The sequence below is a fragment of the Arabidopsis thaliana genome (genome assembly GCF_000001735.4).
Source record: "Arabidopsis thaliana chromosome 1 sequence".
Lineage (NCBI taxonomy): Eukaryota > Viridiplantae > Streptophyta > Magnoliopsida > Brassicales > Brassicaceae > Arabidopsis > Arabidopsis thaliana.
Window position 1 is genome coordinate 21167522 of NC_003070.9, and position 27985 is coordinate 21195506.

The 27985-nt window shown below is 35.8% G+C and overlaps 8 protein-coding genes across 14 annotated transcripts; 5 read left to right on the forward strand and 3 right to left on the reverse strand.

Annotated features, from left to right (window-relative positions):
- Positions 1 to 43: 43 nt before the first annotated feature.
- Positions 44 to 6111, forward strand: WRR4 (Disease resistance protein (TIR-NBS-LRR class)). The gene is made up of 5 exons (NM_104527.4): positions 44 to 652; positions 1982 to 3074; positions 3176 to 3475; positions 3579 to 5009; positions 5864 to 6111. Exons 1-4 carry the CDS (start codon positions 183 to 185, stop codon positions 4737 to 4739), a joined length of 3024 nt encoding a protein of 1007 aa, NP_176043.1. The 5' UTR covers positions 44 to 182; the 3' UTR covers positions 4740 to 5009; positions 5864 to 6111.
- A 976-nt stretch (positions 6112 to 7087) lies between these two features.
- Positions 7088 to 11556, reverse strand: AT1G56520 (Disease resistance protein (TIR-NBS-LRR class) family). Of its 5 annotated transcripts, none has more exons than NM_001333786.1 (5): positions 10930 to 11556; positions 9400 to 10504; positions 9010 to 9300; positions 8120 to 8920; positions 7088 to 8031 (listed from the first exon to the last, which is right to left on the reverse strand). In NM_001333786.1, the coding sequence occupies exons 1-5, from the start codon at positions 11397 to 11399 to the stop codon at positions 7942 to 7944; spliced, it is 2757 nt and encodes a 918-aa protein (NP_001321224.1). In that variant the 5' UTR covers positions 11400 to 11556; the 3' UTR covers positions 7088 to 7941. The 5 variants fall into 5 exon arrangements, with proteins under 5 accessions (NP_001321224.1, NP_176044.1, NP_001321226.1 ...); NM_001198323.1 differs by having other exon boundaries at positions 7143 to 8031; positions 8106 to 8920; positions 10930 to 11453; NM_104528.3 differs by having other exon boundaries at positions 7088 to 8920.
- A 159-nt stretch (positions 11557 to 11715) lies between these two features.
- AT1G56530 (hydroxyproline-rich glycoprotein family protein) lies at positions 11716 to 13367 on the forward strand (the record flags this gene model as incomplete). The annotated part of the gene is made up of 2 exons (NM_104529.1): positions 11716 to 11783; positions 12878 to 13367. 2 exons carry the CDS (start codon positions 11716 to 11718, stop codon positions 13365 to 13367), a joined length of 558 nt encoding a protein of 185 aa, NP_176045.1.
- A 696-nt stretch (positions 13368 to 14063) lies between these two features.
- On the forward strand, positions 14064 to 17974 carry AT1G56540 (Disease resistance protein (TIR-NBS-LRR class) family). 2 transcript variants are annotated; one of them, NM_104531.2, is made up of 4 exons: positions 14064 to 14618; positions 14744 to 15839; positions 15933 to 16229; positions 16364 to 17974. In NM_104531.2, exons 1-4 carry the CDS (start codon positions 14143 to 14145, stop codon positions 17783 to 17785), a joined length of 3291 nt encoding a protein of 1096 aa, NP_176047.1. In that variant the 5' UTR covers positions 14064 to 14142; the 3' UTR covers positions 17786 to 17974. The 2 variants fall into 2 exon arrangements, with proteins under 2 accessions (NP_176047.1, NP_001321319.1); NM_001333788.1 differs by having other exon boundaries at positions 14064 to 15839.
- Positions 17975 to 18070: 96 nt separating this feature from the next.
- On the reverse strand, positions 18071 to 20848 carry RGXT3 (RhamnoGalacturonan specific Xylosyltransferase 1). 2 transcript variants are annotated; one of them, NM_104532.4, is made up of 5 exons: positions 20091 to 20848; positions 19286 to 19447; positions 18982 to 19203; positions 18512 to 18720; positions 18071 to 18414 (listed from the first exon to the last, which is right to left on the reverse strand). In NM_104532.4, the coding sequence occupies exons 1-5, from the start codon at positions 20547 to 20549 to the stop codon at positions 18315 to 18317; spliced, it is 1152 nt and encodes a 383-aa protein (NP_176048.1). In that variant the 5' UTR covers positions 20550 to 20848; the 3' UTR covers positions 18071 to 18314. The 2 variants fall into 2 exon arrangements, with proteins under 2 accessions (NP_176048.1, NP_001322977.1); NM_001333789.1 differs by having other exon boundaries at positions 18071 to 18720.
- A 1335-nt stretch (positions 20849 to 22183) lies between these two features.
- Positions 22184 to 22671, forward strand: AT1G56553 (defensin-like protein). Its single transcript, NM_001036123.3, has 2 exons — positions 22184 to 22288; positions 22402 to 22671. Exons 1-2 carry the CDS (start codon positions 22201 to 22203, stop codon positions 22566 to 22568), a joined length of 255 nt encoding a protein of 84 aa, NP_001031200.1. The 5' UTR covers positions 22184 to 22200; the 3' UTR covers positions 22569 to 22671.
- A 928-nt stretch (positions 22672 to 23599) lies between these two features.
- On the reverse strand, positions 23600 to 24696 carry AT1G56555 (uncharacterized protein; the record flags this gene model as incomplete). Its single annotated transcript, NM_148597.1, has 3 exons — positions 23600 to 23953; positions 24432 to 24558; positions 24644 to 24696. 3 exons carry the CDS (start codon positions 24694 to 24696, stop codon positions 23600 to 23602), a joined length of 534 nt encoding a protein of 177 aa, NP_683438.1.
- A/N-InvA (Plant neutral invertase family protein) lies at positions 24616 to 27645 on the forward strand. The gene is made up of 6 exons (NM_104533.4): positions 24616 to 25677; positions 25767 to 25926; positions 26002 to 26213; positions 26307 to 26800; positions 26921 to 26969; positions 27098 to 27645. Exons 1-6 carry the CDS (start codon positions 25072 to 25074, stop codon positions 27425 to 27427), a joined length of 1851 nt encoding a protein of 616 aa, NP_176049.1. The 5' UTR covers positions 24616 to 25071; the 3' UTR covers positions 27428 to 27645.
- The last annotated feature ends 340 nt before the right edge of the window (positions 27646 to 27985 follow it).

Genomic DNA, 27985 nt, shown 5'->3' on the forward strand with positions numbered 1-27985 from the left:
CTAAACACCTCTGGCCAAGAATGGACAGTATACAACTTGTTATGTACGCTTCATTACGCGTTTTTGCATCCAAAAATCACATTTTGACTTTTCTTCTCTACATTTAACTGTTTTGAAATTTATAAGTGAACACTATTTTCCCATTTCGTATCCTAACTCAAAGTCTTTGTGAATCATCTCTCATGGCTTCTTCTTCTTCCTCACCTCGCAACTGGAGATACAATGTCTTCACGAGCTTCCATGGACCAGACGTCCGTATTAAATTTCTCAGTCATTTACGTCAACAGTTTGTCTACAATGGAATTACAATGTTCGATGACAACGGGATCGAAAGAAGCCAAATTATCGCTCCAGCTCTCAAAAAAGCCATTGGAGAATCAAGGGTCGCGATTGTATTGCTCTCGAAGAACTATGCTTCTTCCAGTTGGTGTTTGGATGAGCTATTGGAGATTTTAAAGTGCAAAGAATATATAGGACAAATAGTGATGACTGTCTTCTACGAAGTTGATCCTTCTCACGTGCGCAAACAAACCGGAGATTTTGGGATTGCTTTCAAAGAAACTTGTGCTCATAAAACAGAGGAGGAGAGGAGCAAATGGAGCCAAGCTTTGACCTATGTGGGCAACATAGCCGGAGAAGACTTCATACACTGGTTTGTATTTAGTTAATTACAGTTTATTTTTCTTATGATGAATAATGGTGTTTTTATGATTTTATATGGGAAGATATGGATTGTGAAGTTTGGAATTCGATTATTCTGATAAATTTGAAACTTCAAGTATATTGGATAGAATTTTGCTATGGTATGTTATAGCGTGTGATAAATTGGAGTTTGATATAGACATATAGTTATAAATATCAATTCTTGAGGTATATTTGATCAAAATTTGTAGTGGTTTCAATTACTGTTATGTTTCGTTGTGTTTAATCTTAAATAATGTGTTTGGTATTCCTTCTGATTTAAAGTGTGTTTAATTGTTTATTTTGGTCAAATATGTTTCGGAAAATTGGAAATGAATTTGACCATATACACCTTTTAGAGTGTCACTTTGGACTTAACCATACTCCCTATTTCAAGCATTTTTAAGAAAATAAACTATTAAAACATGTATATATACAAAAATATAGATGCTTTTGGAAAATAAATAAGTGATTTAGTTGTGAAAAAGTTGATTTTTATAGATAAATTTTTATCTAATATCGTCAGAATATGTTTTCTAGTGTTCTACATATCCCAAAGTTTCTATTTTATAACTTTTGTACTGTTTTACAATTTTTAGAATAATTTATCGTTCTAGCAAAAATTCAGAAGTCCGGATGATAAATTTCTAAAAACTTTTGAACATGTATTCTACGCTTTCTTTAATGTTCTAATTTTTGTTTGAAAATGTATTCTACAATTTACTATATGTTAAGAAAACGTTAGAAAATATATTTTTAATTTTAGAATTCATATTCTAAAAGAATATAGATTTTAGTTTCTGAAATGTTTAAAATTCCTAAATATAGAAAGGAAATCTCTAGAAAATGAAACTAAATATTTATTAAATATTAAATTTTAAATAGTATATTGTTGGCTTAGATAATAATTTGTGTAATAAGAACAAAAAAAACAAAGGTTTATAGTTTGGGAGAAATCTCCTTTTCAACTAGAGTGTTTGAGAAACACAAATTTATCTGAATTTTGTAAATAAATTAGGAAATATATTTTTTTTTTTGTTATTTATTTTTTCGAAAAAAATTTGGGTAAATTTTGGTTTTGATTTTTAAAATTTCTATTTCACCAAAATTTTCACATAAAGGTATATATGGACATTTATCCTTTAAAATGTCCTCTATTTCAAAGTTCTCCAATATGTTTTGGAGTGGGTTTAACTGTTGAGGGGGGACCCACAAATCTGTCATGTCCATGCAAAGGAAACAGAGGAATGTTTTCTTAATGACTGTTTCTCAAGATTTTTTTTTGTTTTTTTATTGTTAGGAAAGATGAAGCAAAAATGATAGAGAAGATAGCAAGAGATGTTTCGACTAAAATAAATGTCACACCGTGTCGGGATTTTGATGACATGGTTGGACTAGAAAGACATTTGAAGGAAATGGTGTCTTTGCTAGATTTAGACAAAGAAGGAGTTAAGATGGTTGGAATCTCTGGTCCTGCAGGCATTGGTAAGAGTACCATTGCCAAAGCTTTACATAGTCGACACTCTAGTACGTTTCAACATAATTGTTTTGTGGACAATCTTTGGGAAAACTATAAGATTTGTACTGGTGAGCATGGTGTGAAGTTGCGCTTACATGAGCAATTTGTTTCAAAAATTTTGAAACAAAATGGTTTGGAACTAACTCATTTAAGTGTGATAAAAGATAGGCTACAAGACAAGAAGGTTCTTATCATTCTTGATGATGTGGAGAGTTTAGCTCAACTTGAGACTTTGGCTGATATGACGTGGTTTGGTCCTGGAAGTAGGGTCATAGTAACGACTGAAAACAAAGAGATTTTGCAGCAACATGGTATCGGTGATATATACCAAGTTGGATATCCATCAGAAAGCGAAGCACTAACGATCTTCTGTCTATCTGCTTTTAAACAAGCCTCTCCACCTGATGGGTTTATGGATCTTGCGGATGAAGTTGTAAGAATTTGTGATAAGCTTCCATTGGCTCTGTGTGTTTTAGGGTCGTCATTGCTGCGAAAGAGCCAGACTGACTGGGAGGATGAACTGCCAAGGTTGAGAAACTGTCTTGACGGAATTGAGAGTGTATTGAAAGTGGGCTTTGAGAGTTTAAATGAGAAAGACCAAGCTCTATTTCTCTACATTACAGTCTTCTTCAATTATGAATGTGCTGATCATGTGACGTTGATGCTAGCGAAATCTAACTTGAATGTTAGACTTGGGTTGAAAAACCTAGCTAATAGGTATCTCATACATATAGATCACGACCAAAAAAAAAGAGTGGTAGTGCATCGTTTGCTACGAGTAATGGCTATACAAGTTTGTACCAAACAAAAGCCTTGGAAAAGCCAGATTCTAGTAGATGCCGAAAAGATAGCTTATGTTCTTGAAGAAGCAACGGTAAGTTTTCTATTGGAGGGATTCACATTAGTATGTTTATTTGTTGTTGTTTAAGCATATCATCTAGCGACTAACAAGGTTTGAATTTGAATATATTTTAGGGTAATCGATCTATTAAAGGTGTATCATTTGACACAGCGGAGATCGACGAATTAATGATAAGCCCAAAGGCTTTTGAAAAAATGTGCAATCTTTTGTTCCTGAAAGTCTACGATGCGGGGTGGCATACCGGAAAAAGAAAATTGGACATTCCAGAGGATATTAAGTTTCCACGTACCATACGGTTATTTCATTGGGATGCCTACTCAGGAAAGAGGCTTCCTAGTAGCTTTTTTGCAGAAAATCTTGTTGAAGTCAATATGCAAGATAGCGAGCTCCAGAAGCTATGGGAAGGAACTCAGGTTAGTTATTTATGTGTGTTGTTATGAACTGAGAATCCTGATATTAGTGATATTCGCATGGAAAAGTACTTTTTTCTCATTATGTTGTGATTTTTACATTCAGTGCCTTGCCAATCTCAAGAAGATAGATCTTTCAAGGTCATCTTGTTTGACGGAACTTCCAGATCTTTCAAATGCTACAAATCTGGAGGACTTGTATGTGGGTTCTTGCACTGCTTTGGTAGAGCTTCCATCTTCGATTGGGAATCTTCATAAACTAGCTCATATAATGATGTATTCTTGCGAAAGTCTAGAAGTCATTCCATCTCTCATCAACTTGACATCTCTTACCTTCCTCAACATGAATAAATGCTCAAGATTGAGAAGATTCCCAGATATCCCCACCAGCATAGAGGACGTCCAAGTAACAGGTACAACTCTAGAGGAATTGCCTGCATCACTTACGCATTGCTCTGGTCTTCAGACTATTAAGATAAGTGGAAGTGTAAATCTCAAGATCTTCTACACAGAGCTCCCCGTGAGTGTAAGCCATATAAATATAAGCAACAGTGGTATTGAGTGGATTACAGAAGATTGCATCAAAGGTCTTCATAATCTACACGACCTTTGTCTATCAGGCTGCAAAAGACTCGTGTCACTGCCAGAGCTTCCTCGTTCGCTGAAAATTCTACAAGCAGACGATTGTGATTCACTAGAGAGTTTAAATGGCCATTTAAACACTCCAAATGCAGAGCTATATTTCGCTAACTGCTTCAAATTGGATGCAGAAGCACGACGAGCGATAATTCAGCAATCGTTTGTTAGCGGGTGGGCTCTCTTACCAGGATTAGAAGTACCTCCAGAGTTCGGCCACCGAGCCAGAGGAAATTCCTTAATAATTCCTTATTCTGCTTCCAACAGATTTAAGGTTTGTGTCGTGATGTCACTTAACCATCATCAACCCTTCGAATTAGTTCCTAGAAACCTATTATATCGTTGGACAGTCATAGGCGACTCAGTGAGCTCTGATGAAAAGACGTTTCACCTTTCACATATGTTCAACGCCGACTCAGTGAACTCCAAGTTACAAAAGCCACATCTGTTCATATTTCACTCTTGCTTGCCATTCATATTTCACTCGTGCTTGCCATTCATATTTGACATTAGCAATATAATGCTCGAATTCAGCAGCGAATACAAAGATTTCGACATCCTTGAATGTGGTGTTCAGATCTTGACGGATGAAACAGATGAAAGAAACATTTGGGGTTCTCTAGTATTCTGAGAAGCATTCGAAAGTGAAGAAGAAGACGTTGATAATCTCACTGACAGGAGACCTGAAGTCGGCGAAACGTCCAACAGAGGCAATAAAGAGGGAGACAAATCTGAATCGGGAGAGGCGTCCAAAGACAAAGATGAAGATATGGCCGAAGAGGACGACGATGATCACCAACAAGACAATGGTGACTATGAATCCGTATCAAGGAAGCGTCCAAGGATGACGATGATCACAAATCTCAAGGGGGAAATCCAAAAACGTATGAGAATATAAAAGGTATGATTCATAGGTCTCTGTTTTGATATTTCTTAACTATATTTTAACCCACTATTCACCACGGAATAATTTATTTTTTTAAATCAATATATATAAAAGTTTCCAAATTGTATATATTTATATTTTATAGTTTATAATTATTATTAATTAACAATAAACTACGAATCCACAGGACAATTATTAGCAAAGTGAAGATTTAACCCGTATTAAAACTGCATGTTAATGATATTTTAAAATTTTAAAAATATTGATTTAAATCCGTCCGCTATATAATTATATTCTAAAATATAATCTGTCTCATTATTTTTTTAACTTGTACCATAATTTTTTTTTAAAAGTAGTAATTTTAAAAATTTAATAATTATTTATTATATATAAAAGTTTGCAAATTGTATCATAATATTTATATCTCATAGGTTACAGTTTTAAGTAAATTATAATTGAGATATCTGGATAATTGAGTAATATATGTCCGTTTTTAAAATTTTGAATCACAATATAAAGTAAAAAAAGAAAGATTTTTTCTTTTTACTTTATATATAAAATAACTATTTAAAATAGTTAAAAAAATAAATATAATAAAAAATCATAATATTAAATCTTAATCAAATCTGTTAAATAAAGATATTGTTAAATATGCAATATCCGGTGTATGACTAGTCGGACAAATGTGCCTCTTTTTCCAATGCCAAAAATTAAGAAGAAAGAAAAGCTTAACAAAAATTGTAACTCCTTTATATAATATTTAATTATTTTTCAGTTACACATATAAACATTTATTGCATCTTAAACTTCTTCTTTTTTGTGTTATTTATGTGCTGATAAATTAACTGAGAGATCTTCGCATAATATAGGAGAACCCACCATCTCCATCATGGCATTATCTCTGCAAATTAGGATCATATATACTATATAAGGCCTTGTGGAAGGACAAAGATCCAATGCGAAGTGAACGAAAAAGCTTGGAAAAAAGAAGATAATTTGCATTTATCAGGATAGAAATGCAACATGTAATTACTTTTCTAAACGCTTGTACTTATCTCCCAATGTAAGAATGCAAATCTTGGAGTCTCCAATAGCACGTAGTACTATGTATTTCTTCACTCGAATCATATCCTACTACAATGCGTCCTCTATCTCACTCACGTTTAGGTTCAGGTAAAGTGGAAAGCGTTTCAGGGTAGGATTCCAAATCACGAGCTGTTTCGAACCTTCCAATAAAATCAAGCCGTGCACGTAATAACCAAGAGGTTACCAAAATTAGGGTTCTTAGATTGATAGCTTCCGAGACAAGAAAGAGGACCATCAAAACTACTTTTATCTAGCGAAGATAAGAAAACGAAGAGCATATTGCCTTTATAGACGTTTAGCAGTACAAAAGATCGTGATGCCAAGGATCGATCCGCTAACGAGTTGATAAAATCTTGATTGGTGGTGATGGCCGACCAGAGCTTAGAGACGGAGCGAATGCAGGAAGTCTTGAGAGTATCTCAATGGTTAAATCCAGAGGAATATGTTCTGATTGAGATATATCATTATCATGTGAGGACATTGTCGATGAAGATTGTGTTCTTCTCTGGATCTTTCTCGTCTTCTCTTCCATGGCTGACCGCTCCACTATTTCACTTTCTTTATATTAGTCAAGAGAGCTTGATTTATTCATTTAGAGAACATGTTGAGTGTGTATAATCTAATTTTTGTAGAACATATAAAATGTATAGAATACATATTCTAATTTGAAAAGAATGTGTATTCTAAACGTTATAGAACAAATTTTATCTACTCAAAACGTCAATAAAAACCACATATTTTTTATATTTATATATCCTCATGTTTTCTTTATCATTTTTCTACAATATTTTCTTAATTATTTTTAAAAGAATTGGTTCAATCTAATGAAGGAATAGTTGCTATTTGTTCATAGAATGCATATATGGACAAATGCTTATATATTTGTCCTTTATTTTCAATTTTCCCAATCATAAAACATGAAAATCTAAACCAGAAAGCATTCCAAAATTTACCAAAATAAATGGAAAAGTATTAAAAAAAACTCCACCATGCATCACTGAGTTTTTCTGCATTCTACACTGATTAAAGCTCAACGAGAGCAATCAATGACAATGTCAATGATAGGGATTTTTCCATATATTCTCCCCAAAACATGAGAGAGATCTAGAGATATAGAAATATACTTCATGACATGAAATAAATTTGACAACTACAAGTCTCTATTTCTTTAAAAAAAAAAAATTTATGTGCCAAATACAAAAGCAACATGAAATAAGTTTATGTCTACATAAAGCATAGAATCATCAGTTCATCACACAAGTAGATAGCCTAACGAAATCAATTAACGCAAAGAGATAACATATGAAGCAACTTGCTTGATATTGATTGGTAGTCACCGTCGTGGGCGGTATCTTCATCTTTGTCTTCGGACACAATTTCAGATTTGTCTCCCTCTTCATTGTCGTCTTTATTGGACGCTTCATCATCTATTCGAGGGGTAGCAAACGCCGCCGCCGAATCTGGGAAAGTAAAACGAGACAACGGCCGTGAAGATGAGGCTGTTGGATTTGGAATCGGATCTAGCTTAGGTGAAGGATTCAAGCAGATGTCTTCATATGCGGTGGGAGCAGATTCGTAGTCATGGTCTTCTTTGTCGAATGCTTCGTTGGATTCATGTGTATCCCATAGATCATCTTCTTCTTCTTCTTCGGATTGATTTGTATCCCATTGATACTCTTCTTTTTCAACTGCTTCTTCGTAGGATTTATATGTACGCCATTCTACATTTTCAAATAACCCTTTGTTGCTTCCGTCCGTTTCGTCCATCAAGATCTGGACACCACATTCAATAATGCGAGCGTAACCACCGAAGAACTTGAGCATTATCTTTCGTCCATTAAAAATTAATGGGAAGCTAATGTCAAATATAAAGACATGTTCCGTTTGGAACGTGTAGACGGTTTGTAGTTGGAAATCCTCGGAAGCGGATTTTACTGAGTCGCCAATGACTCTGCAATGACATGCAAGTCCTAGTTCGTAAGCTTTGTAAGACTCGAATTCTTCGACATCGTCTAGTGAATTGACAACACAACGCAAACCTTAAATCTGTTGAAAGCAGAAGGAGGAATTGTTAAGCAATTTCCTCTCGCTCGGTAATCGACTTCTTCAAGTACTTCTCTTGCTGGTAAGATAACATTCCCATGAACAAACGATTGTTGAATAATCGCTCGTCGTGCTTCTCTATCCAATGTGAAGCATTTGATGAAATTGAACTGCGCATTTGGAATGTTTAGAGAGTCACTTACTCTTTCTAGTGATGTACAATCCTCTGCAAATAGACACTCGAGCGAACAAGGGAGTTCTGGCAAAGACACAAGTCTTTTGCAGCCTGATAGTTTAAGGTAATATAGATTATGAAGATCTTTGATGCTATCTGTAACCCACTCAATACCACAATTGCTTAGGTCTAGCTTCCTTAGACCCATGGGGAGATGTGTTGAGAAGGTCTTGAGATTTCTATTGGAACATATATAAAGAGTAGTAACACCAGTGCAATGCCTAAATGATGCAGGCAATTCTTGTACCCCTGTTTTCTCTATCACAAGTTCCTCGAGGCTGGTGGGAACATCTGGAAAACTTTTCAACCGTGGGCAATCATGTATGTTGATAATCTTAAGAGATGCCAAGTTGATGAGAGTTGGAATGACTTCTAGACTTTCACAGGATTCCATGTGTAAGTTAACTATTTTGTGAAGATTCGCAACTGAGGATGGAATCTCTACCAAAGCATTGCACTCAGCCACATCCAATCTCTCCAGATTTGCTGCTTTCGAAAGATCTGGGAGTTCCTTCAAACAAGATGACCCACACAAGTTCATCTCCTTGAGATTTGCAAGTGGCTGAACGTGAAAATCAGAACAAAATGTGCTATTAGACTATTGCCAACATCAAATATCTCATTTCCCATCAACACACGTAAGTAACTTACCTGAGTTCCTTTCCATAGCTTCTCGAGCTCACTGTACTCCATGTTGAGTGTGACGAGATTTTCTGGACCAAATCTAAAAGATTTTCTCGGGTATGCCTCCCAATGTAGTAACCTTATGCTAGATGGAAGCTCCATCTCCTCTGGTACGTGCAATTTACTATCTCGGGGATCCGTCCCATTAAAGACTTTTAAGATGAGAAGATTGCACATTTTTTTAAAAGCCTTTTTGTTTATTACTAATTCTTTGATCTCTGCTACGTCCAATGATAATCCTAAAGCTGATCCTTTACCCTAACAAATATTCCAAACAACTTGTTAGTGGCCAGAGATAATATGCTCAAACAATAACATGGTAAGTAATGCAAACCCCCTTAAATTAAGAAAACATACCTTTGCCTCTTCTAGAACATAACAAATATCCTGGGGATCTTCTAGAATCTTTCGTTTGGAAATTTTTTGTTTGGAAATAACTTCTCGAGCCATTACTTGTAGCAACCGGTTCATTACGACTCTACTTTTGCGATTATGGTCTATATCTATTTGTATAAGACATCTATTAGCTAGTTTTTTCAACCCAAGTCTAACATCCAATACGTTAGTATTTTCTAGCATGGATGTCACATAATCAACATAATCATAATTGAAGTAGACTGCAATGAGGAGAAAAAGAGCTTGGTCTTTCTCATATAAACTCTCATAGCCAACTTTCAATACACTCTCAATTCTTCCATCAAGACAGTCTTTCAACCTTGGTAGTTCTTCAATCCAGTCAGCCTGACTTTTTCCCCACAATAACGTCCCCAAAACATGCAGACCCAATGGAAGATTACCACAAATACTTGCAACTTCATATGTAAGCTTCAAAAAACCATAAGGTGGAGAGGGTTGTCTAAAAGCAGATAGACAAAAGATCATTAGAGCTTCTCCTTCTGATGGAAAACCCACATGGTATATATCCTTGATACCATGTTGCAGCAAAATCTCTCTGTTTTCAGTGGTCACTATCACCCTACTTCCAGGACCAAACCACCTGATATCAGCCAAAGCCTCTAGTTGATATAGATGCTCCACATCATCAAGAATAATAAGAACCCTCAAGTCGTCAAGCCTTTCTTTCATCACACTTAAATGGCCCACCCTAATTTTATCCTGATTTAAAACATATGCAAGAAGTTGCTGTTGTAAGTGCAACTTCAAACGATACTCATCAAGACCAATCTTATAGCTTTCCCTAAGATTGTCCACAAAACAAGTACGCTGAAACATGTTAGAGAGTCGACCATGTAAAGCTGTAGCAATGGTACTTTTACCAATGCCTGCAGGACCAGAGATTCCAACAATCTTAACTCCATCATTCTTTAAATCTAGCAAAGACTCCATTTCCCTCAAATGATCGTTTAGTCCAACCATGCCATCAAAATCCCTACACGGTGTGACGTTTAGTATATCTGAAACATCTCTTGCAATCTTCTCGATCATTTTAGCTTCATTGGGCCTAACAAAAAGAAAAGAAAATTCATGAGAAAAAATCATAAAGAGACCATTCCTCTGTTTCCTTGCATGGACACTACCGATTTATGGTTCCCCTCAACAATTAAACCTACTCTAAAATAGAATGCAATATCAGATATTAATTAATATCTGATATTCATAACGACGAAATATAACAGTAATTAGAACCACAACAAATTTTGATCAAATATACTTAAAGAATTGATATTTATAACTATAGTAATCAAACTCCTATTCATTACACGCTATAACATACCATAGCAAAATCCCTGTCAAATATACTTAAAAGTTTCAAATTTATCAGATTAATCAAATTCCAAACTTCACAACCCATGTCATCCCACATAAAATCATAAAACACCATTATTCATCATAAGAAAAATAAACTGTACTTAACTAAATACAAACCAGTGTTTAAAGTCTTCTCCGGCAATGTTGCCCACATAGGTCAAAGCTTGGGTCCATTTTTGCCTCTCCTCCTCTGTTTTATGAGCACAAGTTTCTTTAAAAGCAATCCCAAAATCTCCGGTTTGGTTGCGGACATCAGAAGGATCAACTTCGTAGAAGACAGTCATCACTATTTGCCCTATATCTTCTTTGCACTTTAAAATCTCCAATAGCTCATCCAAAGACCAACTGGAAGAAGCATAGTTCTTCGAGAGCAATAAGATCGCGATCCTCGATTCTCCAATGGCTTTTTTGAGAGCTGGAGCGATAATTTGGCTTCTTTCGATCCCGTTGTCATCGAACATAGTAATTCCATTGTAAATAAACTGTTGACGTAAATGACTGAGAAATTTAATACGGACGTCTGGTCCATGGAAGCTCGTGAAGACATTGTATCTCCAGTTGCGAGGTGAGGAAGAAGAAGAAGCCATGAGAGATGATCTTGAGTGGTTCAAAATCACAGATTTTGAGTCTTGGATAAGAATGGGAAAATAGTGTTCACTTAATAGAGAGAGAGAAATGGGAAGTTTCTTTGCAAAGTTAAAGAAATTTCGAAAGTTTAAATGTATTATTACAAACGAATATGGAGAAAAACAAAAAGAAAGAAAAGAAAAGTCATAATGAAGCGTACATAACAATTTGTATATATACTGTCCATTCTTGGCCAGATGTGTTTAGGATCATTCTTTTACCATTATGCGGACGAGAAAATAGCTAGCAAAGCTGAGTTCACTTGTTAAGAGAGACATGGATGTGAAGTTTCTTTGCAAAGTAAAAGAAATTTCAGAAGAGTTAAATGTGGTTTTAGAAAACAAGTGGGGTTTGAGAGAAGAAATTGCGAAGAGATTTTGAAGAATTTTTGTCATTTACAGAGTAAACCACAACCATATTAGGTATTATATTCTTAACTTCCTAAATGGTTCGAAAATGTTTTTTTCCTTGGGAAAGTTTTTAACAAAATGTTAGGAAGATTAATGCATGCGTGGAAGCTATCTTGATAGAACTCATTATCATAAACACCAACCTCTGTTCTCAACCTCTTCATTCGTCCTTACTCGGTGCGATTATGTGATTTTCTTTTGATTCAAGTGTTGTCTAGGTTGATTATTTGGCAAACGGCGTACACACATAAGATGGCATGCTGGATATCTTATGTCTCGACCCATATAATATACAAAAAGAAACTCTAGACATTTTGATATGTTGATATGTTTTGAATTTAACTGGCAGTTTTTGATTTTTCTTAAATCTCTATATTAATGTTAGGGAAGTACCTAATTAAAAACAATCTTGGTTTTTGTAAGATATTACGTTACAATGCCTTTGGAAAAAGAAGTGTTATATAGTCAATTTACGAGTCTACTAAAATTCCTTATTTAAAAATGTAAGATTTTATATTTTTACAATTGAATACCACTATTTCCTTCTCCTAATCAAATTACCAAATTCCAGTTCTACTAATATTTCTTTTTCTTCTAAACGTCAATAAAATATCAAAAGTAACAAATAGGCATGGATGTTCGGATACCCATTCGAATTCGGTTCGGATATTTTAGGTTTTTGGATATTCGGGTGTAGACGTATAGGATCCGTTCGGATATTTATAGATCTCGGATCGGATTCGGATAACCACCCATCAGGTTTGGATCGGGTATGGGTGTCACTAATTTCAATATACCGTTACTTTCGTATTCAAATCGAATTACCAAGTTATTTTCATCTTATAAAAAAGAAATTAACAAAAAGATATCTTTCCAAAAATAATATACAACTTTAATTAAATTATAAAAACAAAAATACATTATTAATTGGATAATTTGCAGATATAACCTTAAAATTTTTATAAATTAACAAACTAACCAATAAAAACAACCTAACAATATAACATATGTAATATATATTATTACAGTTTTATCCCCACTACTAACACCATTAACCACCACTACAACCACCGCCGGCGGCTAACCACCGCCGCCGGCCAACCACCTCCACCGCCGGCCAACCACCTCCGTCGCCGGACAACCACCGCCGTCGCCGGACAACCACAACCACCGTCGCCGGAAAACCGCCGCCGCCGGAATCACCACCATAACGACCATCGCCGGCAACCACCGCCGTTGCCGGAAAACCGCGCCGCCACCGCCGGACAACCACCGTCACCATCGCCGGACAACCACCGTCACCATCGCCGGACAACCACCGCCGCCGTTGCCGGACAACCACCGCACCATCGCCGGACAACCGCCGCCGCCGGAACTACCACCATCGCCGGACAACCACCTCCACCGGAATCACCACCGCCGGAATCACTACCGCCGCCGTCGCCGGAATCACCGTCGCCGCCGTCGCCGGAACCACCACCGCCATCGTCGCTGGAACCACCACCACCACCACCTTAGATCATTTTACCTACCCCTTAAGTTAATTACTTAATAATTACATATATAGTGCTATATTCTTAATTTTTCTCTCAAAAAGTGTTATTCATGCAAATCACCCTTATAAATTTTAGAAAAAAATGACCAGTCACAATAAACATATTAGATTTGATATCTAATATGAGAGTTATTCTTAAATTTTTGTGTTCTTAATAATCTTCTTCTAAAACTTTAAATATTAGGCTTGACCTAATGTACAAGTAAATAAGCCCATCTCTAATATATATCATCTGAGCCATCAATTGTGCATGTAACCATATTCCATATATATCAACAATAGCTAGACAGTATATAATGAGAACTTCTATGTGACTCTGTGTTCAGTTTTGATAACGCAAATTCAAAATATCAACCTAGAAACAACACGTGAATCACAAGAATTTGAGCTCGTTGTAAGAAACTGAATCACCTCTTCACACCGAGCCAAGGTGAAAGAAGAGATTGAAAAGAGAACTTGGTGTTTACGAGTTCACCACTTGTGAGCTGTATTTCTAAATAGATTAAAATCTGTTTTTTTTTTTTTTTTTCTAACGATAAATCTGTTTTACACATATGTCACATAGCATGCATTAATCTTCCCAACAAGAAACCTTCCATTGCGCGTTTGCATTATTACCGGAGCCCACATTCCCATTTCTTCGAAGTCACGTTGACTTTGAATTTTTCTTCTCTACTTTCGTTTACGTTCCAAAGAAACATTTCACGCTCTCTGGGAATCTGTGATTTTGAACCTCTCATGGCTTCTTCTTCTTCTTCTTCTTCACGTCGCACCTGGAGATACAATGTCTTCACGAGTTTCCATGGACCAGACGTCCGCAAAACATTTCTCAGTCATTTACGCAAACAATTTAACTACAATGGAATTACAATGTTCGATGATCAAAGGATCGAGAGAAGCCAAATCATCGCCCCAGCTCTCACGGAAGCGATTAGAGAATCAAGGATCGCTATCGTATTGCTCTCGAAGAACTATGCTTCTTCCAGTTGGTGTTTGGATGAGTTGTTGGAGATTTTAGATTGCAAAGAACAATTAGGGCAGATTGTGATGACTGTCTTCTACGGAGTACATCCTTCTGATGTAAGGAAACAAACTGGAGATTTCGGGATTGCTTTCAATGAAACATGTGCTCGTAAAACAGAGGAGCAGAGGCAAAAATGGAGCCAAGCGTTGACCTATGTGGGCAACATCGCTGGAGAACATTTCCAAAACTGGTTTGCGTTTTATACTTTTATGTCGTAGGATATTAATTGTGATGAATTGGAGTTTATGAATTATAGTATCAATTCTTGATTTTGTTTTTCTCATGAATAGGCTTTTTTTCTTTGTCTTTGGTTAGGGACAATGAAGCGAAGATGATAGAGAAGATTGCAAGTGATGTTTCAGATAAACTCAATACCACACCGTCTAGGGATTTTGATGGCATGATTGGACTTGAAGCTCATTTGAGAAAAATAGAGTCTTTGCTTGATTTAGATTATGATGGAGCTAAGATTGTTGGAATCTCTGGTCCTGCAGGCATTGGTAAGAGTACCATTGCCAGAGCTTTACATAGTGTACTATCTAAACGGTTTCAGCATAATTGTTTTATGGACAACCTTCATGAAAGCTATAAGATTGGTCTTGTTGAGTATGGTTTGAGGTTGCGGTTACAAGAGCAACTTCTTTCAAAGATTTTGAACCTAGATGGCATTAGGATAGCCCATTTAGGTGTGATACGAGAGAGGCTACACGACCAGAAGGTTCTTATCATTCTTGATGATGTGGAGAGTCTAGATCAACTTGATGCTTTGGCTAATATCGAGTGGTTTGGTCCTGGAAGTAGGGTCATAGTGACCACTGAAAACAAAGAGATTTTACAGCAACATGGTATCAGTGATATATACCACGTGGGTTTTCCATCAAGTAAAGAAGCTTTAATGATCTTTTGTCTATCCGCTTTTAGACAACTCTCTCCACCTGATCGGTTTATGAATCTTGCTGCTGAAGTTGCAAAGCTTTGTGGTTATCTTCCATTGGCTCTGCATGTTTTAGGGTCATCATTGCGGGGAAAGAACTATTCTGACTGGATAGAAGAACTACCAAGATTGCAAACTTGTCTTGATGGAAGAATTGAGAGTGTATTGAAAGTGGGCTATGAAAGTTTACATGAGAAAGACCAAGCTCTATTTCTCTACATTGCAGTCTTCTTCAATTATCAACATGCTGATTATGTGACATCCATGCTGGCAAAAACTAACTTGAATGTTAGACTTGGGTTAAAAATATTAGCCAATAGACATCTTATACATATAGGTCATGGCGCTAAAGGTATAGTGGTAATGCACCGTTTGCTAAAAGTAATGGCTAGACAAGTCATTTCCAAACAAGAGCCTTGGAAACGCCAGATTCTTGTAGATACCCAAGAGATTTCTTATGTTTTGGAAAATGCAGAAGTAAGCTTTCTGTTTGCGCTATCATGTTTATTCACTGCTGTTTAAAGCAGATCTTGCCAATAACAAGTTTTGCTTTGGAATATTTTTTGTTAGGGTAATGGATCAATCGCAGGTATATCATTTGACGTAGGAGAGATCAACAAATTAACAATAAGCGCTAAGGCGTTTGAAAGAATGCACAATCTTTTGTTGCTAAAAGTTTACGATCCGTGGTTTACTGGAAAAGGACAAGTGCACATTCCAGAGGAGATGGATTTTCTTCCTCGCCTAAGCTTACTTCGTTGGGATGCATACACGAGAAAGACCCTTCCTCGTAGATTCTGCCCAGAAAATCTCGTCGAACTCAACATGCCGGATAGCCAGCTCGAGAAGCTATGGGAAGGAACTCAGGTTAGTTATTTATTATTTGTGCTGATATGAGACGATACAGCTGATATTTGATGTTAGGAATATTCACATAGAAAAATATATATAAACTATGTTGAAACGGTACTTATTGATTATATTATGATTTTTACGTGCAGCTGCTTGCAAATCTCAAAACGATGAAGCTCTCTAGGTCATCTCGTTTGAAGGAACTCCCAAATCTTTCAAATGCTAAAAATCTGGAGCGTCTGGATTTGCATGAATGCGTTGCTTTGTTAGAGCTTCCATCCTCAATTTCTAATCTTCATAAACTATACTTCTTAGAGACGAATCATTGCAGACGTCTACAAGTCATTCCAACTCTCACCAACTTGGTATCTCTCGAAGATATCAAGATGATGGGATGCTTACGACTGAAAAGTTTTCCAGATATTCCTGCCAACATCATTAGGCTCTCTGTAATGGAGACTACGATTGCAGAATTTCCCGCGTCACTTAGGCATTTCTCGCATATTGAGTCTTTCGATATAAGTGGCAGTGTAAATCTCAAGACCTTTTCAACACTTCTCCCCACGAGTGTAACAGAGCTACACATAGACAACAGTGGTATTGAGAGTATTACAGATTGCATCAAAGGTCTTCATAATCTACGTGTCCTTGCTCTATCAAACTGTAAAAAACTCACGTCATTGCCGAAGCTTCCTAGTTCACTCAAATGGCTACGGGCAAGCCATTGTGAATCACTGGAGAGAGTAAGTGAACCTTTAAACACTCCAAATGCAGACCTTGATTTCAGCAACTGTTTCAAATTGGATCGACAAGCGCGACAAGCGATTTTTCAACAACGGTTTGTTGATGGGCGAGCTCTCTTACCAGGAAGAAAAGTACCTGCACTGTTCGATCATCGAGCCAGAGGAAATTCATTAACAATTCCTAATTCTGCTTCCTATAAGGTTTGCGTTGTGATTTCTACAGAGTTTGATCATAAAGACAGAGATTCTACCATAGTTTCAAGACTACTGTGTCGTTGCATAGTCATCAGCAACTCAGTAAACTCCACTGACAAGGAGTTTGTACTAACGGATGTCTATAAATATCGAATGGAACATCTATTTATATTTCATATGGTGAACCCGGTGTCCTTTTTCTACCCCTCTAGCAGAGAGATAGTGCTCGAATTCAGCAGCATACACAAACATTTCGACATTGTTGAATGTGGTGTCCAGATCTTGACGGATGAAACAGAGCGAAACAACAATGTGGGTTCTGCAGATGAAGATGATCTCTGGTATATACATGAATTCAGCGAATCGTTACGCAAAGAAGAAAAAGATAAAGATAGCGTCGCTAAATCTGAATCCTGCGGAGCGTCAGAAAAAGAAGATGAGGAAGCAACCAAAGACAAAGATGAGGATATCGCCGAACACAGTGATTCCGAATCCATATCCGAGAACCGTCCGAGGAAGAGGACGATGATAAGTGCTACTACTAATCTGAAGAAATGGTTTCTCTGTCTTTTTCTTTTCTTCTTTTTCTCTTTTGCTTTTGTTAAATTCTCCATCTACTTTGATCTTTTCTAACATATGCCTGTAATTCCTTGCTATAATAGGTTAGTAGTAAGTAGCTCAGTAAAAGTTCCCTCACTTCATATGGAGATGAACAAGACTTGTATTATGTTATTTTGGATTATATATGTGATAGGGTATTTTGTATATATGACAAATTATGTAACAAATTTTTTCATGTTACATAGTGGGAAGAAGGAGAATGAATAGAAAAATGTAACGGACGCTATTTGTGTACGTTGCTTGTTCAAATCTTGTGTTCACTGACGGTAACTTGGATTGCTAAAGCGATTTGAAGATCCTAGTCATTATACCTATCATAGAGATTTTTTATTCTTAAGAAAATCTCATGTTAATTCGGATATTCGTATTGACCATACCTTACATAAAAGTTATTAATGAAATAGTGCTGATGAGTATTTATGTATAAATATCATATTATAATGGGAGACTTTGAACATATATCTAAGTAATCGAGTTTGAATAAATCTCCGCGCAACAATTTCGAGATCCTACACTTGTCGTACGTAAGGAGAAGTCCTCTCTAGGGTAACTTGTGTTTTTTACCCCTGTTTTTCCTCTGTTTTCTCACTATTTTCGTCAGATTTTTCCCTTCAGTAGTAGTATTCTGCTCTTGATATATCCTGAGAAGCAAAAAGAAAGGGCAAATAATTGATATCGATGTTATTCTAAAGATAGCAACAAAAAGAGGAAATGTTATTCGGTGCATTTAAATTATACTCTAGTTTTCCGAGTGGGGACTCAAGAGCATGATCATCGACTAGCCATAGACTAAAGTCTTGAAAACGTTTCATCTTCTTGTCGTAACCGATAATGTAGTTATTGTGGACTATGACATGTTTCCCCCTTGTCTCGTTAACCCATGTCTCATTCCTGAAGTACAATCCTCCTGATGGGAAAGCTGATTGCGGAAGCAAGTAGACTTTTACCTGCTCAATAGAAGATCACGAAAGAAATAACATTTGAGTACCAAAAAGTCGTAATCAAACATCCATTAGTATATTAGAGGAGTTAGGAGTAGATAAAATTAGAATCTTAAAGTACCAAAAAGTTTTGGTCTAACTACTAACCGAATCACAATTTAAAACTAACAATAAATCTTACTAAGTCTAGCCAATGATTAGGTAAAGAAAGCTTGTGAAAATTTTAGATAAAGCAAATGTGGAATTTGGAGGAGCAACGTTACATACTTGATTAGCTGTTTTGTGAAGTGCCCGATTAAAAGCAGGCTGATCATGTGGTTTCTTTGCTTGAGTGTTATTCCAAGGTTGAGCTTGAATTTCCTCGACCCATGTCTTCATTAGAAGCTTTCCGCCATCAGTGGAACGCAAGAAAATCATGCAGCTACATACATAAGTAACTCCGCTTCGACTTAGAGGTGGTAAATCATGGGAGTGATTCAAAGGCTTAATCTGGCAGCACAAAAATCAAACCAAGAATAAAATTACATAAACACTAGAATTAAAATGCAAAAGATGCAAATATGTTACGTACCGCAATCATGTCATCCATGAAGTATGCATCGTAGCTTCCTTGTAAATAGTCAAATGGATCTTGTAGCCAGACCATATCAACATCATTGTACATAACATTGTAACCTAGCTCCAAAATGTTTAAGAGATGTTGTGGCCTCCGAGATGTCAGATTGAAGAAACCCTAATATAATATAATAAATTAGGTAAAACATCGGATTGCAGTATTCAAATTCTTTGCATATATTATCACATTTGGTCTAACTCTTTTATGATGTTAATGTGATAGTTATGAATAGTCATCGACTTTTTGGAAAAAATTGAAGAGAGATTAGAAGTATGGGACCTAATATGGGACATACTATTACAGATGTATGATCGGTAACCTCCAACCATAATATCCTATAACACCACTTAGAGACAAAAACACATACTAGCTGGCATGGGATACTATTCTACCCCAAGAATAGTTTGGTCTATGCATGGATAGCGTCTTTGTGGTATAACTTCAAACATATCCCATAAGCGACTATACCATAAAACAGGGGATGCAGAATCATTTTACAATTTATGACCCGAGCAATCGGTATATCCCACGTGTGTCCTTAGCTCGATATAATAATATTCTTAAATGTAAGTTAAATCTAGCTAATAAAGATCAAAGATCTATGTAAAGTAGAAAACTAAGTATTTGATCTAAATTATCAAAAACACATGTACATAAAAACCCGAGTTTCTAAGCTAGATTTTAAGAATTTAAAGTTAAGGATATTATTTCAAGCTAGGGTCAGACTTCGGATACGAAAAGGTGAAAACTCTCTCTGTACCTGGGAACCAAATTTGTGTGCGGATTGAGGATCCAACGCCGGAGGAATGAGAACAGCATGACCAGGCCACTTTTCGTTGACTTTGTACAAAGTAGCATAGTCTTCAGCGATCACAAGAACTTTTTCTTGATGTTTCTGTCTAGAAATGCTAATCAACCAGTTGTTAAGAAAAGGCAAGAAAGGGTAGCTAACAGCACAGACGATCACAGTCTCGTTCTTAGCAACAAACTTAACGGCTTGAGCAAGGGAATAGTCGCGCCAGTCGGAGACCGATAAAGAAGAAGAAGGAGAAAGAGAAGAAGATGTTGTGTTTGGAAACATGAACAAGGAAGATTTTGTCAAAGGTAAGAATACACCGAGGATAACAAAGAGAGCTAGAAGGAGAAGGAGGATGAGACCGTTACGGTTGAGGAGAGAGATGTGACGGTTTGAGATTGGACGTTGGCTCTGCTGCGCCATGGAAACAAATTTGGAAAGAAAAGTTTTCACAAGTTGTTTGATCGGATTCAAAAATTGGAAAATATGAGGAAAAGAACAAAAAACTAAAAAGTCAACGACACTCTTCAGGAATGACAACGTGTAGAGATACTCAATCTACGTTATTGTTTTGTTTAAACTATAACAACGTGAAGAGGTAACCTACATTATTATATATGTGTTTGGTCAGAATTAGTTATCATGTTTTATGTTGTGTAGATCGAATCATAAAGCATTACAATTTGATACAAAAAAAAAATGTTACAATAATCAGTTTTCCGATTTCTTTTACAACTCATCGGAACCCGCATTATTTAATGCATCGGAAATATCCATTTTAAAACTTTCAAAAATATCTTCGTTTGCGCCATTTAGCTTATTTCATTTGACCCATAACTGCTCCACTCGTTGATCATGGATGGGGAGTAGTGGTTTGCCTCCTCTTTGTGGAACGCCTCTCGGACCTTGGCAGTAAGATCAACATCCCAATTAGACTCTTATTACAAAATAATGAAAAAGATAACATTAGAGTTCATTATTTAACCCAATTAGATTCTTATTACAAAATAAAGAAACAAGTAACACTAGAGTTCATTATTTAATTTTTTTAATTAACTTCAAGTCAAAATCTTACTGCAAAACTTTGTTTTTTTTTCTTTTTTTTTTGGTATCACTCGTGCAGATTGACAGAACCATATTTCTTGATCATCTTGCAGTATTGATCCAGATGTCGAATACAAGTTCTTGATGAGTACATCTGTACATGCATCATCTTCAAGTTTTGGATCGGTTTTCCGAAATGACTTTTTAGTTGTACGACACTGACAAAAAAATGTCGTATGGGATTGTAAATGTTAGTTTTTGTAAAAATCCTTTAAAAGAGAAAACTTTTATGGTAATAAATGAAATGCAAAAAAAAAATATATATATATATATAACAATTTTTACATATACAGTTAATCCTTAATCTCTCTTAATCATATATTTTTTAAAAAATTTTGAAATTTAAAGGAAAAAAATAACATCTACATCTACAACTAACATAGTTCTTTTTTGGATAAAATAGCTAAGTCACAACCAACAAAGCTAGCAAAAAGATCTACAGCTAAAGTGAACATATATATAAGAGATTTTACGGCAATAGCTATTTTATAGAGAGATTCTACGCCAAAACGTAATTATGTGTTTTCTGCCAAATTTATTAACAAATGTAGACTTGAGAAATGACAGTATATAATGTTATAATTTAAGTTTAACATATGTTGTGATTATGTTAATGACTAATTTTGAGAAACCAAGATTTATAGATGTCTCTAGCAACCTCAAACTGAACCATTTAATATGTATCACTTTCAATATTTCGAATTGTTTTTCTTCCATCGAACATTATATTTGTCTACTGAAATATTCATTGAATATATTTTGGTCATTGACCGACTAATTTCGTAAGAAATCAATTCTACAATATTTTCTTTTGACTATATATCTATAAGGAAATAAATTGAAAGTTCATGTTCCTTTTTATTTTTTACCAGAAAAATTACCTTTTTACATATGTTTGTGTTATATATATAATCAGTCATCTAAGCTAGAAAAATTCATTAAACCAATCTTAAGAACAAATATCATAAAAATGGCCATAACCATGAGAACTTTAGTGGCATTTGTTTTCACTATCTTTTTCATCATATCTTTTGTTCACAGTCGTACAACAACTTCAGGTGCTGCTTTATTTTTATACCTCACTTTTTAATTATGGGTTTAATTTGATTTTGTTGATATAATTAATTAATGTGCATATTGGTTTAATGATTTATTGTTTAATTATAAACAGGTTATGGAATGTTATTTGACTCCGTGGCTTGCGAGGGAGGATTTGAATATTGTCCTCGTGGTGGTGGGAACGACAAGTGCACTACCTTTTGTAGAAGCTTGCCAAACAAATATGATTTTGGCGTATGTGATAAGATCTACGCATGTTGCTGTCATATAAATGTTTAAAAGATAAATATGTGTCCAAGATGAATTAATCTAATCAAATGTATCGGTATTTCCTTCAATAATAAACATGCAAAAGTTTTAAGACTTAATATATATTCGTCTGCTAGTCATCTTGCAAAATTCCCCAAGTCCAATATGAAATCTTATATCCTATCAACAGCTTCGTCTGTCTTATTGGTTAACGGATAGCTATTTAACCACAACACCGGTCAATCATTACCTTTCCCGATTATGAAGATACCTTGCCATGTGAGCTGAGGAGCTATTTGGAATATGATCTGACTGAAACACAATTCGAGGTATTATTGTCTCTGGGTACTTTTCCCTATTGAAGAGGTTATGCTTATCAAAACTTTGAAGAGAAAACCATCATGGAGGAATGGTAGAGCCTGGAAAGTTTGAAGTTAAAATTAAATAATTAAAGAAATCAAAGAATTGGATCTATGTCAAATTAACAAAATTCGTATTATTATTGGTACATATTTTTGAGTAAGAAGGAGAATGAATGTATAGACGTAATGAACATGTCAAACGTTGTTGAGGATATGTGCTAATACTAGTCAGCTGTGATGATAATGAGTCTTTTTAGTTTTGAAAACGTCAAATCTTAGGGGATGAGTTTCAACGCATGTAACCAGAGAGGTCGGACAAGCATACCGAACCGGAGATCGATACTTGAGTTTGTGTCTTTGATTAGTTATTTTTACGTAGTTGATTAAATACGAATCTGAGCTGAAAAAAAAATATATATATATACCAAAACGTCCATATTAAATTATTATAATTGACATTGAACACTATTATTTATAAGCCTAAAAACTAAAAAAGTCCCCAAAACCAAAATATTGATTAAATATCAACAATAATTTTAAAAAAAATCTAATTTATCTTACACTTTAAAAAGTTTTACTTAAACCCATGCATACGTGCATGGGATAGTATGTAAATTTTTAATTTTACATATCAATCACGACATAATTACGTAACTTACATACGGAATTTTAATTTCTTAAAACAGATCCAATATGTAATCATGGATCTTTGCTTACTCCTGAATCCTTTCTTAGAATCGACTTCAATGGTTTCAAAGACATAACCTCATGCTCATCGAAGGAACTAAAACTTCCTTTCGATGTCCTCCTCTTGATTCTCCTTGAACTTATTCGTATCTCATCAACTTCATCCTTTATGCTCACAATTTTTCTTGGAGCCTTTTCTTTTTGTACACTTAACTCTACTAGTTCTCGATCGACTGATAATGTTTCCTTTTCTTCCATGTTTTCTCCAACATTACATGTGTTATTAGAGCCAATATCAGAATTTTCTTCCTTTGATACAACTTTACCAAGTTTCTGTGGTTGGCCAAGTGTTACTTTCTTCAAGGCCTGTGTGGCTAATAATTTCACCAAGCAATCGTAGAATCGTCTCCAGATATTGATAGGACATTGAAGTTCTCGTTCTGTGTTTTTCTTTTTTTGATCGACTAAAGAGAAAAGCATGTTTTGGTTTTTGGAGTTTATCTTTGGCTCAAAATGTAAGGAAAACAAAAAACAAGCAGCAATATAATAATCCATCGTCAATGATGAAGATATGGTTAACTTGTAAGAGTGGGCGACTTTAGGGAGAAGAAGAAGATCAAGAATCAGCGGAAGAAATTAAACAAGTTTGGAATAATTTGATCCTTTCATTATACTTGAAGATATATATATATATATATATATATATATATATATATATATATAATTGAATTTATGTTTTAAGTTTTATCATTCGCTTCACTCCATATGTTGATGTATAGCCTAATTTTGATTTGGAACTTACATTATTACTTATTGTTAAACATCATTTGACATCATTGCTGACGTCATAGAAGTCCAACACTTGGCCGACGTGAACCGCCAGTTCCGTTGCAAGAGAGAGAACCACCCAAATGGCCACTGGCGCAGCGACCACGAGCGTATCTGTCAAATGTGCAGCCGTGGCGACTATCCTTTCATCATTAGTTTTCAACTCTTCACTTTTTTTTTATCAAGTGGAAATAATAAATCATTCTCTAGGGTTATAACACGAGACACATTCGTAAGCTACGTTCTAGTGAATTCACAACTTTTTGGGAAGCATAACTCATTGTGTCTAGGGTTATGTTGGTTCATTGAATCTCAGAGTTCATCTGATCAACCTTTGGATCCTTGAATGCTAATTATGCCAATAGTTTTCATTTTGTTTCGTTTGATTGTTGTTTACTCCAAAATAATAATCCAAATATAAGACCGCTTTTCCTAAAAAGGAAAGAAATTAATCTGTCTTCTTCCCCAATCCCGAAACTTTAACCTTAACCCCATTATTTTCCCAAATTGAATATACTCATTCCCAATTTTATCTCCTTCTTCTCCATCGCTTAACTGATCTAATCCCCCAATTTATAAAACCCTAACTCTTCATTTTGATTCATTTCTCCATTCTCCAGATTTCCGTTTCCCTCTTCGAATTCTCATCTCTAACCATGAGCGCAATCTATCTCCTCCGCAAAATTTCCACGAAAACTCCTTCACGATTTCACAGAAGCCTCTTCTTCTCCACTTTCTCCAAGGATTCACCACCAGATTTATCTCGAACCACCTCAATTCGCCATTTATCATCAAGCCAGAGATTCGTCTCTTCGTCCATTTACTGTTTCCCCCAATCAAAGATTTTACCAAATCGATTTTCCGAGAAGACGACGGGAATCTCCGTAAGACAATTCTCAACATCCGTTGAAACTAATCTCAGTGACAAGAGTTTCGAGAGAATTCATGTTCAAAGTGATGCAATTTTAGAAAGGATACACAAAAACGAAGAAGAAGTAGAAACAGTTTCTATTGGTAGTGAGAAAGTTGTGAGAGAAGAGAGTGAAGCTGAGAAAGAAGCGTGGAGGATTTTGGAAAACGCTGTTGTTAGGTATTGTGGTTCTCCGGTTGGGACAGTGGCGGCGAATGATCCTGGAGATAAGATGCCTTTGAATTATGATCAAGTTTTTATAAGAGATTTTGTGCCTTCTGCTTTGGCTTTTTTGCTTAAAGGTGAAGGTGATATTGTTAGGAACTTTCTCCTTCATACATTACAGCTTCAGGTATGTATTATGATATAGGAACTTTAGTAGATGTTGAGAATTGATGTTGTGTGGTATAGTATTGATGGAGATTTGTTTGTTTTCTTAAGAGTTGGGAGAAAACTGTAGACTGTTACAGTCCTGGACAGGGTTTGATGCCTGCAAGTTTTAAAGTAAGAACTGTGGCGCTTGATGAGAACACTACGGAAGAGGTTTTGGATCCGGATTTTGGTGAATCAGCTATTGGTCGTGTTGCTCCTGTGGATTCTGGTCAGTGTCAATATTATGTTGATTGTATTCTCTAAGGGAGTTTTGTTACTGATTGGTTTCTTTTGTCCTTTATAGGTTTGTGGTGGATTATTCTCTTGAGGGCATATGGAAAGATAACTGGAGATTTCTCGTTACAAGAGAGGATAGATGTTCAGACAGGGATAAAGCTTATCATGAACTTGTGTTTAGCAGATGGATTTGATATGTTTCCAACACTTTTGGTCACTGATGGTTCTTGTATGATTGATCGTCGTATGGGTATCCATGGCCACCCTCTCGAAATCCAAGTACCAACTCTTTTGTCTCATTTTCTGTTTATAGCGTTGATATATATCTTTTTATGAGACTGATTCATGATTTCCTCTTTGGATTCATTGCAGTCGTTATTCTACTCAGCACTAAGATGCTCCCGTGAGATGCTTTCTGTTAATGATAGCTCTAAGGATCTTGTAAGAGCCATTAACAATAGATTAAGTGCTTTGTCCTTTCATATCAGAGAATACTACTGGGTGGACATAAAAAAGATCAATGAGATATACCGTTACAAGACAGAAGAGTATTCCACGGATGCGACTAACAAGTTCAACATCTATCCTGAGCAAATTCCTCCATGGCTCATGGACTGGATACCCGAGCAAGGTGGGTATCTCCTTGGGAACCTACAACCTGCACACATGGATTTCAGATTCTTCACGCTTGGGAACTTTTGGTCTATTGTTTCGTCCTTGGCTACACCAAAGCAGAATGAAGCTATATTGAACTTAATTGAAGCTAAATGGGACGATATTATTGGGAATATGCCTCTTAAGATCTGTTACCCTGCATTAGAGTACGATGATTGGCGTATAATAACTGGAAGCGACCCAAAGAACACGTGAGTTTCGCTTACTCTTTACTTTCTCCTTTGTGAACTCCCTGGGCTTGTGACAATATATGTATTTGCCTTGAACTTTTTCGGTGAATCAACCCTGAAAACACTTGTTAAACTTTGCAGGCCTTGGTCGTATCACAACAGTGGATCCTGGCCAACACTTCTTTGGCAGGTATGCAGATATATGTCAGTAATTTGGATTAGAGAAAAAGTATTAACAATCCTCGGTTATGCATATCATCCTTAACATCTGAGGATTTCTGGTTTATAATAGACTTTTGTGTGTGATTTTCGAAACAGTTCACATTAGCATGTATGAAGATGGGAAGACCAGAGCTAGCTGAAAAGGCTCTTGCAGTGGCTGAGAAGAGACTGTTGGCAGATCGTTGGCCAGAGTACTACGACACCCGATCTGGCAAATTCATTGGAAAGCAGTCTCGCCTCTACCAGACATGGACAGTCGCTGGATTCTTGACTTCTAAACTCCTCCTAGCAAATCCAGAGATGGCATCACTGTTATTCTGGGAAGAAGATTACGAACTTCTCGATATTTGTGCATGTGGTCTTAGAAAATCTGACCGGAAGAAATGCTCCCGAGTCGCTGCCAAGACTCAGATTCTTGTTCGATGAATGCAAAACAGTCTCTTTTGCTACTCTGAACATTCGAACACAATAAGCTTTTTAGGCTATAGATCTTACAGAAATTGGAAAATCATTACAGAAACTTGACTGTCACATATTATTATTATTTATCTCTGTTTGTGTGTATATATATATGATTGCAACAGTTTTATATAGTTGCAGCTACGTAGTTGGCAAAGAAAGTTTTTCTTATGCTAGATTTTACCAAATTGTCATTTTATCTCTACCAAGCATTTCCCTGAGTAATTTATGCTTCTACACGCACAGGCCTGATTAAATTGAACCTACCAAAAAATTTGGTTCGGTCTCCGGTATACAAAGTAATCTGAAAGGTTCACTTTTGCAGTTTTGTTATTCGGTTTGGTTTGGTTATTATCTGAAATTGTGCCGGAACTCGATTTGTTACTTACTAATCTGCGACTTGGCGTCGATCTTGATCTCATAATGCTTTAACTTTTCGAGTCTGCCACTTTAGATTTTAGTACTAAACCCGAATTCAGTAAAATTAAACCAAAATTAACAAAGATTTAATCGAAATTGAATGAA

What these genes read in the sequence shown, in the direction of transcription:
- WRR4 (NM_104527.4), top strand. Translation starts at nt 183, where the DNA reads ATGGCTTCTTCTTCTTCCTCACCTCGCAACTGGAGATACAATGTCTTC. An exon ending in GGAGAAGACTTCATACACTG is followed by an intron (nt 653 to 1,981) that starts GTTTGTATTTAG and finishes TTTTATTGTTAG; the next exon opens with GAAAGATGAAGCAAAAATGA. An exon ending in ATGTTCTTGAAGAAGCAACG is followed by an intron (nt 3,075 to 3,175) that starts GTAAGTTTTCTA and finishes AATATATTTTAG; the next exon opens with GGTAATCGATCTATTAAAGG.
- AT1G56520 (NM_001198323.1), bottom strand. Translation starts at nt 11,399, where the DNA reads ATGGCTTCTTCTTCTTCCTCACCTCGCAACTGGAGATACAATGTCTTC. An exon ending in ATGTTCTAGAAGAGGCAAAG is followed by an intron (nt 9,301 to 9,399) that starts GTATGTTTTCTT and finishes AATATTTGTTAG; the next exon opens with GGTAAAGGATCAGCTTTAGG. An exon ending in AGCTATGGAAAGGAACTCAG is followed by an intron (nt 8,921 to 9,009) that starts GTAAGTTACTTA and finishes TTTCACGTTCAG; the next exon opens with CCACTTGCAAATCTCAAGGA.
- AT1G56540 (NM_104531.2), top strand. Translation starts at nt 14,143, where the DNA reads ATGGCTTCTTCTTCTTCTTCTTCTTCACGTCGCACCTGGAGATACAAT. An exon ending in GGAGAACATTTCCAAAACTG is followed by an intron (nt 14,619 to 14,743) that starts GTTTGCGTTTTA and finishes GTCTTTGGTTAG; the next exon opens with GGACAATGAAGCGAAGATGA. An exon ending in AGCTATGGGAAGGAACTCAG is followed by an intron (nt 16,230 to 16,363) that starts GTTAGTTATTTA and finishes TTTTACGTGCAG; the next exon opens with CTGCTTGCAAATCTCAAAAC.
- RGXT3 (NM_104532.4), bottom strand. Translation starts at nt 20,549, where the DNA reads ATGGCGCAGCAGAGCCAACGTCCAATCTCAAACCGTCACATCTCTCTC. An exon ending in TCATGGATGACATGATTGCG is followed by an intron (nt 19,204 to 19,285) that starts GTACGTAACATA and finishes TTGTGCTGCCAG; the next exon opens with ATTAAGCCTTTGAATCACTC. An exon ending in TCCCCACTCGGAAAACTAGA is followed by an intron (nt 18,415 to 18,511) that starts GTATAATTTAAA and finishes TTTGCTTCTCAG; the next exon opens with GATATATCAAGAGCAGAATA.
- AT1G56553 (NM_001036123.3), top strand. Translation starts at nt 22,201, where the DNA reads ATGGCCATAACCATGAGAACTTTAGTGGCATTTGTTTTCACTATCTTT. An exon ending in CAGTCGTACAACAACTTCAG is followed by an intron (nt 22,289 to 22,401) that starts GTGCTGCTTTAT and finishes AATTATAAACAG; the next exon opens with GTTATGGAATGTTATTTGAC.
- A/N-InvA (NM_104533.4), top strand. Translation starts at nt 25,072, where the DNA reads ATGAGCGCAATCTATCTCCTCCGCAAAATTTCCACGAAAACTCCTTCA. An exon ending in GCCACCCTCTCGAAATCCAA is followed by an intron (nt 26,214 to 26,306) that starts GTACCAACTCTT and finishes GATTCATTGCAG; the next exon opens with TCGTTATTCTACTCAGCACT. An exon ending in GGCCAACACTTCTTTGGCAG is followed by an intron (nt 26,970 to 27,097) that starts GTATGCAGATAT and finishes TTTTCGAAACAG; the next exon opens with TTCACATTAGCATGTATGAA.